This window comes from Hippopotamus amphibius, chromosome 17 (assembly GCF_030028045.1).
Source record: "Hippopotamus amphibius kiboko isolate mHipAmp2 chromosome 17, mHipAmp2.hap2, whole genome shotgun sequence".
NCBI lineage: Eukaryota > Metazoa > Chordata > Mammalia > Artiodactyla > Hippopotamidae > Hippopotamus > Hippopotamus amphibius.
The window spans coordinates 15,397,904-15,411,169 of NC_080202.1; the positions used below are offsets into that span (position 1 = coordinate 15,397,904).

At 34.9% G+C, this 13,266-nt stretch overlaps 1 protein-coding gene across 4 annotated transcripts in view; it reads right to left on the reverse strand.

Moving 5' to 3' along the window:
• Positions 1-13,266, reverse strand: part of TAOK1 (TAO kinase 1) — a 144,421-nt gene that overhangs the window by 77,608 nt on the left and 53,547 nt on the right. For all 4 annotated transcript variants that reach the window (XR_009050109.1, XM_057717278.1, XM_057717276.1 and 1 more), the window contains exon 2: positions 2,563-2,784. Coding sequence is in view for 3 of the 4 variants with exons in the window: in XM_057717278.1 (XP_057573261.1) it covers positions 2,563-2,694 (132 nt within the window). In the remaining variant the exon portion in view is untranslated. The remainder of the gene's footprint in view (positions 1-2,562; positions 2,785-13,266) is intronic.

The following is a 13,266-nucleotide window of genomic DNA, read 5'->3' on the forward strand; positions in this document are numbered from 1 at the left end:
CATCATACATTATCAGCGAAATGGAAATAACAATGCGATAACGCTACACACCAATTAGAACAGCCAGAATCTGGAACACTGCCAGCACCAAAGGCTGATGAGATTGTGGAACAACAAGAACTGTCATTCATTGCTGGCAGAAATGTAAAATGGTACAGCCCCTTCAAAACACAGCTTGGCAGTTTCTCACAAAATTAAACATACTCTTACTTAATAATAGCACTTGGTATTTGCTTAAAGGAATTGAAAACTTATGTCCGCACAAAAATCTGCACACACAGGTTTTTTCAGGACAGTGAAAATACTCTATAAGACACTACAACGATATTTGTCATTATATATTTGTCCAAACCCAGAGAATGTACAACACTAAGAATGAACCCTGATATATAAACTATGGTAAGTATGATATGTCAGTATTGGTTCATCAGAACATAGTACACTGAGCAATACAAAACACTGCTGAACAAAATTAAATAAGACCTAAATAAATGTTTAGAAAGGCATCCTCTGTTCATGGGTTGTAAGACAATATTGTTAAGACGCCAATACTACCAAACATGATCTATAGATTTAAACAATCCCTATCAAAGCTCCAACAGATCTTTTCACAGAAATGGAAAAGCTAGACTTTAAATTCATATGGAATTACAAGGGGCCCCCAATAGCCAAAACTGTCCTTAAAAAGAATAACAAAGTTATTCCTGATCTCAAACTCACTACAAAGCTATAGTAATCAAAACATACTAGTATGCTAGTATGGTACGCACAAAGACAAATGGAATAGAACAGAGAGTTCAGAAATAAATGTATACAATATGGCCAATTGATTTGACAAGGATGTCAAGACAATTCAGTGGGGAAATACAGTCTCTTCAACAGATAGTACTGGGACAACTGGATTTCCATAAGCAAAAAATAAAGTTGGACTTCTACCTCACAGCATATATAAAAATTAACTCAAAATGGATCAATTACCTAAATAGAAGAGTTAAGACCATAAAACTTTTAGAAGAAAACACAGGGGTAAATCTTTAGGACCTTGGATTTGGCTATGAATTCTTAGACATGATAGCAAAAGCATGAGCAACAAAAGAAAAAATAGATAAACTGGATTTCATTCAAAGTTAAAACCTTTGTATATCAAGTGACATTATCAAGAAAGTGAAAAGACAAACTACAGAATGGGAGAAAATATTTGCAAATCACGTATCCAATAATTTAACATTCAGAATACATAAAGAACCCTTACAACTCAACAACAGAGACAAACAACCCAACTTTTTAAATGCGCAAAGGACCTGAACAGACATTTCTCCAAAGAAGATACACAAATGGCCAACAAGCACATGAAAAAATGCTCAACATATGCCATTAGGGAAATGTAAATCAAAACCACAAGATACTACTTCAGACCTAGTAGGATGGCTAAAATCAAAATAACAGACAATAACAGGCATTTGCAAAGACAAAGAGTAACTGGAACACTGGTACATTGCTGATGGCAATGGAAGTGAAGCAGCCACTCTGGTGCAGTTTGGCAGTTCCTCAAAAAGTTAAACATAGAATCACTATGTGATTCAGTATTTTCACTTCTAGGAACACACCCAAATTTGAAATCAGGGACTCAAACAGATGCTTGTATACCAATGTTCACTGCAGCATTTATTCACAATAGCCAAAAGGCTGACACAGTCTAGGGTCCATCAACAGATGAATGGGTAAACAAACCATGGTATAAATACAAACAATGGAATATTATTCAGCTATAAAAAGGAATGAAGTACTGATACATGCTACAACATCAAAGACCCACCAAGTGATTATGCCACACATTATGCTAAGTGAAATTAGCTATACATGAAAGTACAAATATTGTATGAGTCCACTTACATAAAATATCTACATTAGGCAAATTCCTAGAGACAAAAAGTAGATTAGAGGTTACCACAGGTTGCGTAGTAGAGGGGGAAATGAGGATTTATTGCTAATATAGAGCTTCTATTTGGGGTGATGAAAAAGTTTTGAAAATAGACAGTGGTAATGGTTGTATAACATAGTGAGTATAATTAATGCCACAAATTGTACACTTAAAAATGGTTAAAATAGCAAATCTGGTGTTTTTTTTTTTTTAAGCACAAACTACACATATACACACACAAGAAAAAAAGACTTTGGTACATATCCTTCTGCCAAATAACAATCTTAGATTTATAATCCTAGATTTCCACAACACTAAAATTGATTCTGTATGGAACTTTAGAGACGTCAGTATTCTGCAGTATTTAATTTTGTAGTAATACAAGTCATATGACTCCTAAAAACAGTGCGTTAAAAATTCTAAACAACACTAAAGTCAAAACAAAATAATACTCATTCCCATTTTTTCAACAATCCAAGAAACTCAATAAATAAAACTATTTTCATATTATACACACAGACCTACGCAAGTGACTACAAAACGGACTATGGCCTCTGTCTCTTTATATTATTGTTTTTCATTTTGCCAGGACTAGATTTTAAGTAAATGCTGGTCACTGACATTAAGCCTTTAACACTTACAAAATACACTGCTCCAAAGCTTCCATGGCCAATTTCTCTGAGATCTGTGAAGAGCTTCTCTGGATCTTCTTTGAAGAAGAGCTCTGCAATTTCAGGGTCCTTCAGGCTGCCGGCACGGTTAGTTGATGGCATCCTGCTGGGCAATCAGCTGTCTGATTCTAATTTTATACTGCTATCCCAATCCTTGGTTCATCTGTATGAATGAAGCCACGCTGGCATAAACTATTGGAGAGAAATAAGAAAACAAAAAGTCAGGAAAAGCAAAATGTGTGAAGAATAATTAGTATGAAGATCATTTTCTGATAGCATATATAAAATTATCTCGGGCCTAGAATTTCACTGAGAAGGAAGTGTTATCTACTAGTGCAATAGTTCCTAAATCTGGCTCAATTACCTGCAGTGCTTAAAAAAATAACAGTCCTACTATACATAGCGTATTACCACATGCATACTTCTAAAAATTAAATAAACCTTTATATCTTGGAAGGCTTATCTAATTCTTATCTCATTCTGAGGTAGTGAGCCCACTGGCAGAAGAGATAATAGAACACAGAGACCATTAAAAAAAACATGTATGACAACTTAACCATAGTAGGTTTCTAACAACAGGAAGATTCCAATCCATTAATGATTTCCAAATATAAGAAAATACACAAGGATTTAACTCAGTAAGCTATATGCCAGTTATATGGTTAACTCAGTAACCAAATGCCATTGTTTAATCAACTCTAACACAGACATTCCAAAGAAAAATGCAATGGGAGAAAGTAATGAATTTAATGCAGACAATTGCTTCCCCCAGAAACCTCACTCACATTAAAATATGGCCTTTATCAAATCTGCTTCATTAGATAAGTAGACATTATAGATAACCAATAAATTCGCTGGTGGTTCTGCTATCAGTTCCTCTATATCAGATTACCCAATTTAAAAAATGGCTGTCATAATTGAGAAGCTTCAGAACCTAGGTTCTGGAATGACACTACCTGGATATAAATCCTGGCAACACTATTTACAAGCTGTGAACTTGAGTAGCCTTATTTTCCTAATCTGCACAATGAAAGTAATATCCTACCTAATATAGTGGTTGTGAAGGTTAAATGAGTTAATAAATATAAGCATAGACTAGTAGTCAGGCATAGTAAGTGCTACATTAAGTGTTAGCTATTTTAACCTAAATAAATACACCAATTAAAAAAAAAAAAAACCTCCAAAATGGATTTCATTGGCCTCCTAATTGATTTCATTAGATTCTAGCCGATTCTCCCCTACTTCATACAATTTTTAAGAAGGTAACTACTGGTCTCATTTTTAGTGAAGTCAACTGAACCAATTTTAATTCTTGGTAGAAAACTTCTTTGTAACTACATAAAACATATTTACATGTCTTTTGTACCTGTTAAATTAACACTTCACTGCAATAAAAACATTTAAATTATTAATCTGTATTTCATTTCTAACACACTTTCAAGGTTGCCTCACATACATTTACCAATTTCCCTGCTCTGCAAGTTCCCTGCAAACTGTTTCAATTACAGTTCTTCTAAGAATATGTGACCATACAGGAGACTGAACTAAATTCCATAAAAAGTATCATTTTCTACTAATCCACCTGTTTTAAAAAAGTCTGCAGTATTACTTAAGACTTAAGAACTTTGAATGATCAAGTTTTAGTACCTTTATTACAAGAATTATTTTACATTACAATTTTCTAACCAATTTCATGATCTGCATCTTCCTATCTGTCTAACAACTTCCCACTCAAAATCTTTTGAGATTTAGATTAAATGTAGATTTCGATCAATGTAAAATTTTAACTCAAATTTAAAAAAAGCAGGTCACTATCCCTTCATGCTCTAAAACATCCTGTAGCACTTAATATATTATATTGCAGTTATTTATCTCTCTCCTAGACAGGTAGGCATAACGTCTCATTCACTTTTATATTACCTGTCCTATACCACACCTCCGACAGTTAATATTATATAAATATTTGTTGAACTGAAAGAATACACTTAATTCTTCTCTAAGATCCCTAAAAATGATTTCATTTCCACAATTATTTACCAAACAAACAGCAGACATGAAATTATGATATGAGAAATACTAAATAGTAGAGAAATAAATTCACAGGGACAGCACCCTCCAGAAAATCAGAGAAAAAAGAAATGAACTAGAAAACTTGCTCTACCAAATACCAAAAGATAATAAAAATCTATTGCTATCACTAGAATGTTAAAATAAGACAAGTAAATCAATAATCTAAAAGAGTCCAGTAACGAAACCACATATGTGTATCTAGGAATTTAGCAAACAATTAAAGTAGAAGAAATAAATTTTGTTGAGAAAACTAAGAACCCATTTGGAAAAAATTATAAAAATTATAAAATATCTCTATCACACACCTTACACAAACATTACTGCTAAATAGCTTAAACAGACCTCTCAAATCAATGATGAAAAAAAGTATTTGATAAAAATAAGTGTTGTTGGGAGACCCCAATAACTATCTGGGCAAAAATAAAATAACTTCTGTTCCTCAAACTAAACATCAGAATTATATATGGGTCAGAAATGCAAATATTTAAAAAATGAAACATATAAGTACTAGTAGGAAATGTAAGTTCCTCTGTAATCAGGGAATGAAGAAATTTTCCTAACTATGATCCAAATTCAAAACAATAAGGAAAAACACTGATATATTTAACAATATAAAAACAATACTTGGGAGGAGGGGCCACGGAAAAAGATACTCCAAACAAAAAGGACAAATGATAAGGAAAAAAAGTGTTTGAAATTCTGTTTACAAAGGGTTAGTATTCCTAATATGTAAAGAATTTCAAAAAACAAAAAAAGATAAGAACCTGACATTCTTACATTCTTAATATATAGTTTCTAAAAACAGCACACACCCACACAAGGAAACACCAACAAAAACAACCAGCAGAGACATGGGTAGTTCACAGGAAAAAAAAAGAAAAGAAACAACCATTAAATATATGAAAATATGTTCAATATCACTCAAAGTATGAGAAATACAAACAAAACTATCCTAAGATTTCATTTTTTACTTATCTGGATGGCAAAAATTCACACACACTGATGACGGGGTGGAAAAGAAATACGCACTTTGGTACAGTAGCTGTGATAATGCAAAAACTGTACAAAACCTGTGGAGAAAAATCCAGCAAAATCAAATATACACTTACCATTTCACACAAAAATCCCACTTAAAGAATCCATATCAAAAATACTTATACAAAATGTAAGAAATGATACATGTACAAAGTGAGGAACTGGGGGAATCCCCTGGTGGTCCAGTGGTTAGGGCTTTGCCCCTCCACTGTAGGGGACCAGGTATGATCCCGGGTTGGGGAACTAAGATCCCATAAGCCACGCAAGTGCCCAAAAATATAAAAAGATAAAAAAAACAAAGTGAAGAACTGGAACTCAACCATTCTGGAAAACTGTTTAACACATGCTTATCAAGTTAAATAAACATTTACCATGTGATGGAACTGTTCCTTAACTAGTTATCATTTACTCAAAAGTGATGAAAACAAAGGGACACAAAGAGACTTTTTACACAGCAGCTTTATTCATAACAGTCCAAAACTGCAAATAATACAAATGTCTATCAACAAATATATGTATAATAAAATTGTGATATATTCACATAATGAAATTCCTTTCACAGCAATAAAGAGGAATAAACTACTGATCCATGCAGGAACCCAGATGGATATCAAAAGCATTATGCTCCAGCAAAAAAAGCCAGAAACCAAACAGTATATCCTATATGATTCACCTGATTCTCAAATAGGCAAAACTAGTATACAGTGACAGATTCATGGTTGCCCGGGGCCAGTTGGGGGAAGAAAAGGGGAAATGACCATAAAAGGGCTCCCAGGAGCTTTCTGGGGTGATAGAACATCCTATATCTTGGTTGCAATTACTCTTGTCAAAACTCCAACTATATTAAAATAGATGCATTTATGTATATTACACCTCAAAGTAACAACTTTAAAAAATTAAATGGCTTAAAATCTATCATACATATGTAAATATATATAGCAAATTTATTGAACAACATATGGAAGGATGTGTGTTGAAACATTAATATTTTCTCTGACAAAGTAGGGCTGTGAAGAGCATTGCTTGTTAACCTAGACATTCATATTTGAATTTTTATAGCAACCACATTTAAAATTTTTTAAAAATTTAAATTTGAGAAAAATAAAATAGAATTTTTTTTAAACTAGAAGAAATACACACTCCAACTAGACAGAACATCCAACAGGCTATCAGCACTTTAACTTACAAAAGACTAATGAATTTTTAAAATCTGTATATCAAAAAACTGAATGGAACACAAGAACTGAAATATCCAGAGCACACAAAATTAAGGGTTATTATGCCTTAAATATAGAGATATCATCCAAATCACTGATATAATCCACCAAAATATAAATGGTCAAAGGATATACATCATTCCATAAACAGGTAATATAAATGATTGGGGAGAAAAGTCAAAATCTGAAGATAATGGGTATGGCATGAGTTTTCTGATTCCATCTTCCTCCCTTATCTCCCAGCTTTGACCTAAGAGTGTGGCCTGAGTTACACAACTATGCTCAGGGTGCTGACAAGAAAACACTTAAAGAAATTCTCCCCCTGTCCAAAGAACCAGGAAAAGGGAACCCTGTGCTCCGGAGATTGTGGCGGGGAAATGTCTTCTTTTAGTCTTTTCTTTTTTCTCTCCTCCGCCATAGAATTGCACTGCCCCAGCAACAGAAAAACCCCATGAGAAAACCAATCGCTCTGGCCAGAAAAACTGGGAAAACAGGGTCTCTGTCATTCAAGAAGTATGAGGGGAATTCCCTTTTTCTCCCCCCCCTCCTCTCTCCTTTCCCTATTCAAGGGCAGCCCTAGTTATGGGGAACTGTACAATGCAGAGGTCTAAAAGCTCTGAGAGAAATCTGTCTTTCTGGAACTTGGAATAAGGCCATTGGACACTGAAGAGTATGGGGGAAATCATGGAGAGGAGAGAGCTGGAAAAGAGATCCCCTAATTCTGTGTATAAGCCAATACAAACAATGACATGTTTGTGTAAAACAGACTCAAAGAGGTGCAGCAAAGGCTATGCTAAAGAGAACTAATCTATGATATAAACCAGTGACCAAGTCCCAGACTATCACTAAGAGGCACAGTGCAGGGCAAATCCAAAGAGCACAGCAAAGGTTTTGAAAACAGAACTGATATTAGAATTCCCACTCACAGAAAGTGACACAGAACTTGCCATCTAAACTGGTAGGTGTCTGCTAAAACAAACAAACAAACCAACACTCTCCAGAGGATATTAGCAGGATCAGAAATGACAATATTCAGTATGTCCAGGATAAAATCCAAAATTACATACAAAAACAAGTAAACAAACACACACACACACACACAACTGGAAAATGTGATAAATTATCATGGGAAAAGAGGACCAACAGATGCTTATTTTGAGATGACTCATGTTGGAATTATCACATAAAGACTTTAAAGCAGCTTTTATATTCATAATAAATGAAGTGATGGTTAACACTCTTGAAACAACTGAAAAGACAAATTCCTAGAAGAGAAAGGGAAATTTAAAAAAAAAAAAAAAAAAAAGGGAAATTCTGAACCGAAAAATACAGTAGCAAAATTAAAAAAAAAAAAATTTCAATACATGGGGTCAACCACAGAACGTAGATGATAGAGGAAAGAGTCAGTAAACTTGAAGAGCGAGCAAATGAAATTACCTAAACTGAAGAAAAGGAAAGAAAAGAGGGGAGGGGAGGGGAGGGAAGGGAAGGGAAGGGAAGGAAAAAGAAAAAAGAAAAGAAAAGAAAAGAAAAGAAAAGAAAAGAAAAGAAAAGAAAAGAAAAGAAAAGAAAAGAAAAAGGAAAAATTAATTGAAAGAAATGAATGGAGCCTTAGTGACTTGTAGGACAATATCAAATTATCTAAGTTTCACATTACTGGCATTCATATAAGGACAGGAAAAATAACTGGGTAGAGAAAAAAAAATTTCTTGGTAATTGCAGAAAACTTCCCAGATTTGACAAAAGATAGAAATTTAGATTCAAGAAGCTCAGTAAACCCCAAACAGAAAAAATTCAAAGAAAACCAGGCCTAGACACACCATAATCAAAATGCTAAAAAACAAAAATAAAAATTTGAATGCCCACAGATTTTCATGAAAAACAATGGAGTCCACAAAAAGTGGAATAATATCTTTTAAAGGTGATAAAAGGAAAGAACTGCCAACCCAGAACAGAATCCTTTATCTATCTTCTTTAGGAATGAAAGCCAGAGAGAGAGATTCTTACCCAAGGGAAAACTATGAGAATCTGTTCCCAGCAAATCTGCTCTAAAAGAAATGCAAAATATTAAACAAAAGAAATCTGGAGTGGCTACATTAATATCAGACAAAATAGACTCCAGAACGAGGAAAATCACAAGGGATAAGGAAGGGACATTACGTAATAACAAGATTCTATTATCAAAACCTAAATTTGTATTCACTTGACTGACAAAAGAGTTTCAAATAAAATGAAGCAAAACTGATACAACTGAAAAGAGAAATAAGACAAGTCTATAATTATACCAGGAGACTCTAACACTCCTCTCAGAAATTTAAAGAAAAAGTGGTCTGAAAACACAAAGAACACTGTAGAATAGTACTATCAACCAATCTGACCTAATGACATTTCCAAAATACTCCACCTGACACAATATACATTCTTTTCAAGCGCACATATGAAAGTCATACCAAAAGAGATCATATTCTGAGCCATAAAACATATCTTAACTGTGAAAATTTTCAATTCATATAAAATAAGTAATCTGATCATAGTATAATTAAGCTTAAAATCAGTAATGGAAAGATAACTTAAAAAGTTAAAAAACAACAAAATTGGAAATTAAACAACACATTTCCAAGTAACCCATGGTTCAATTAAGAAGTTTCAAGGAAAATTAGAAAAGAATGAGTTGAGTGAAAATAAAAATACAACATAAAACTTGCAGGATACAGCTAGTACAGTGTTTACATAGAATCTTAAAACACTGACTCTGTATTGGAAAAATGAGAAAGATCTCAAACCAATAATCTCAGCTTCCATTTTAAGGCTCTAGAAAGAGAAAAGCAAATAAAACCAAAAATAAATATAAGGAAGGAAACACTAAAGAAAAGAGCAGAAATCAATGAAATTAGAAAACAAAAAGCCAATAAAGAAATATCAATAAAACCAAAAGCTGATTCTTGGGGGGGAGGGGTGGTCAGGAGAGGGGGATCAATAACACTGAAACCTCTGCCAAACTAACTAAGGAAAACAAGAGCAGATACAAATTACCAAAAACAGAAATAAAAGGGTGGGAATATTACTACAGACCCTGTAACATTAAAAGGAAATACAATGAACAGCTCTAAGCTGATAAATTTGATAATATAGATGAAGTACCGGACATATACAAACTACCAAAACTCAATCAAGAAGAAACAGAAAATCAAGAAGAAATAGATAATAGACATATGTGTATTAAAGAAGTTAAATTCAAATATTTTCACATAGAAAACTCCAGACCAGTGAAACGAGTTTCAATATCAAATTCTATCAAATATTAAAGGAATAATAACAATTCTACGTCAACTCTTCAAGTTATAAGAGAGAAGACTTCCCAGTTAATCTTATGAGACCATTATTACCCTATCAGAATCAGACAAGAACATTAGAAAAAAAAAAAGTGAAAATTTCTGACAAATATCCCTCATGAACACAATAGGTAAAATCCTCAACAAAAGATGAGTAAATCACAGCAACATGGATGCAACTCGAAATTATCATGCTAAGCAAAGTCAGAAAGAGAAAAACAAATACCGTATGATTTCACTTATACATGGAATCTAAAAGATGACACAGGGACTTCCCTGGTGGTCTAGTGGTTAAGCCTCCATGCTTTCAATGCAGGGGGCCTGAGTTCCATCCCTGATCAGGGAACTAGATCCCACACGTCACAACTAAAAGATCCTGTATGCGGCAACTAAAGATTCTATGCGCCGCAACTAAGAATCGGTGCAACCAAACAAATATTTTAAAAATAAATACATAAATAAAAAATAAAGGATGACAAATGAATCTATCTATGAAAAATAAACAGAATCAGGGACATAGAGAATAGATTGGTGGTTGTCAAGGAGGGGAGGGGATGGGAGAGGGTTGAATTGGGAGTTTGGGATTAGCAGATGCAAAATGACATATACAGAGCAGATAAACATACCACATACAGTAGGATTCCCTACTGTATAGCATAGGGAACTATATTCAATATCCTCTGATAAACCATAACGGAAAAGGACATGAAAAAGAATGTACATATATATATATGACTGAGACTGCTGTACAGCAGAAATTAACACAACATTGTAATCCAACTATAATAAAAAATAAATTAAGAGACTAGCAAATCAAATCCAGCAATATATAAAGATGACACATCACAACTAAGTAGAATTTATTCCAGAAATGCAAGGCTGATTCAGCAGTCAAAAATTAATATAATTCTCCCATTCTAAACACACTAAAGAAGAAAAAACACAGGATCATATCAACAGAGGCAGAAAAAGGATTTCACAAATTCAACATCCATTCATCTGTGCTCTCCGAGCTGCTCTCCCCTCTAAGGCAGCACTGGCGATCAATGAAAAACAGGGAACAAAAGGAATATAACAGGATGCCTTCCTTAGCTAAGGAAAATGATTCCTTTTTTCCTCAATGAGCAAGTCGCACCCTGCCCACGACAGCTCCACATGGGAGCGCCCAGCAGACCAGACCTTACAGCTGAAGCACATTTTACATTTGCAATCATGTGTCCCAACTGCTGGCAAATGTGTCACCTTAAGCACATCCTGTGACAGAGGGCTCCCTGAGCCCAACCAATTGAAACTAATAAATTAAATAAATTAACAGCCATTCATGACAAATACTCTCAAAAAACTAGGAATAGGGCTTCCCTGGTGGGGCAGTGGTTAAGAATCCAGCAGCCAATGCAGGGGACATGGGTTCCATCTGAGGTCCAGGAATGTCCCACATGCCATGGAGCAACTAGGCCCCTGCGCCACAACTACTGAGCCTGTGCTCTAGAGCCCACGAGCCACAACAACTGAAGCCCGCACACCTAGAGCCCATGCTCTGCAGCAAGAGAAGCTACCACACTGAGAAGCCTGCACACCGCAATGAAGAGTAGCCCCCACTCGCCGAAACTAGAGAAAGCCCGTGAGCAGCAACAAAGACCCAATGCAGCCAATCTATAGAAGACAAAACTGGGACTTCCCTGGTAGTGCAGTGGTTGAGAATCCACCTGCCAATTCAGGGGACACAAGTTCAATCCCTGGTTCAGGAAGATCCCACATGCTGTGGAGCAACTAAGCCTGTGCTCAAGAGCCCACGAGCCACAACTATTGAGCCCATATGCCTAGAGCCCGTGCTCCGCAACAAGAGAAGCCACGGCAATGAGGAGCCCGTGCACCACAACGAAGAGTAGCCCCCATTCCCCGCAACTAAAAAGAAAGCCCGCGCACAGCAAAGAAGACCCAACACAACCAATAAAATAAATTAATTAATTAATTTTAAAAAAGGCTATTAGGTTACATTTTAAAGATACTTAATCTGTTCTTTAAGGGAAATATCATTGCAACTTGCCATATCCTTCCTACTAAAAGAGAACAGTAAAAGACATTAACAATCCTATAAACAGCAAACGAGATCTAATTAGTTTCTGGTTCCACAAAAATAGACCAGACAAGCCTATCATTTTTAGGCTATTGAGGGGTGAATGTAAAACATACACAATTTTTGTAGGTGATACCATTTTATTCAAAACACAGATCTCTAAGAACGCTGATGAAACTAGAATGAAAAACCCAATATACTTTAAAATCTCAGACAAAATAGGATTTTCAGAATTAAGTAACTGCTCCATATTTGCAAAACACAGTCAAATAATTGACAATAACATCAGTCAAGCAACAGAAAGAACATGGGGGAAGGGTGCTGATAATCACAGCATATTCAGTATTACTTGAGGAATGCTCCTTGGATGAACGGTGATGTCATGGTATTCCATCTTTTAAGAACCTTCAGATTTTCACAAAAAGGACATTGTTGGTCTTAAGCAACTGCTTCAATATCTTAACGCTCTTTTTCCCTACATCTGTTACTCAGAGGGTTTAGGCTTAGAAACCAGCCAACTTAATCAAATGTTCAATCCCTTTAGAGAAAGAAAAATTGTCTCCTTACACAGAATCGGCAGAGACAGGATATACTGTCTACTATGTCTTCCCTCAAAAGAAACATACACAAGTCACTATACCAATAACTAAGAAATGTCATCAGTGAGATAAATTTGACATTACAGGAACTCACATCAGCCTTATTTGACACAGAACTGATTTGATGCCTGGTGCTTCAACCTACTTATAAATGTTATTACATATTACAAAAGTTAAGGGTTGGAAGAATTTTAAGAGGGTATTTGGTTTCTAAAGGTCACATGCTTTTTCTCAAAATCACATGGTGTAATCCCAAAAGAAACTTGTACCATAATGTTTATTGCAGCACTCTTTACAATAGCCAGGACATGGAAGCAACCTAAATGCCCATCAACAAATGAATG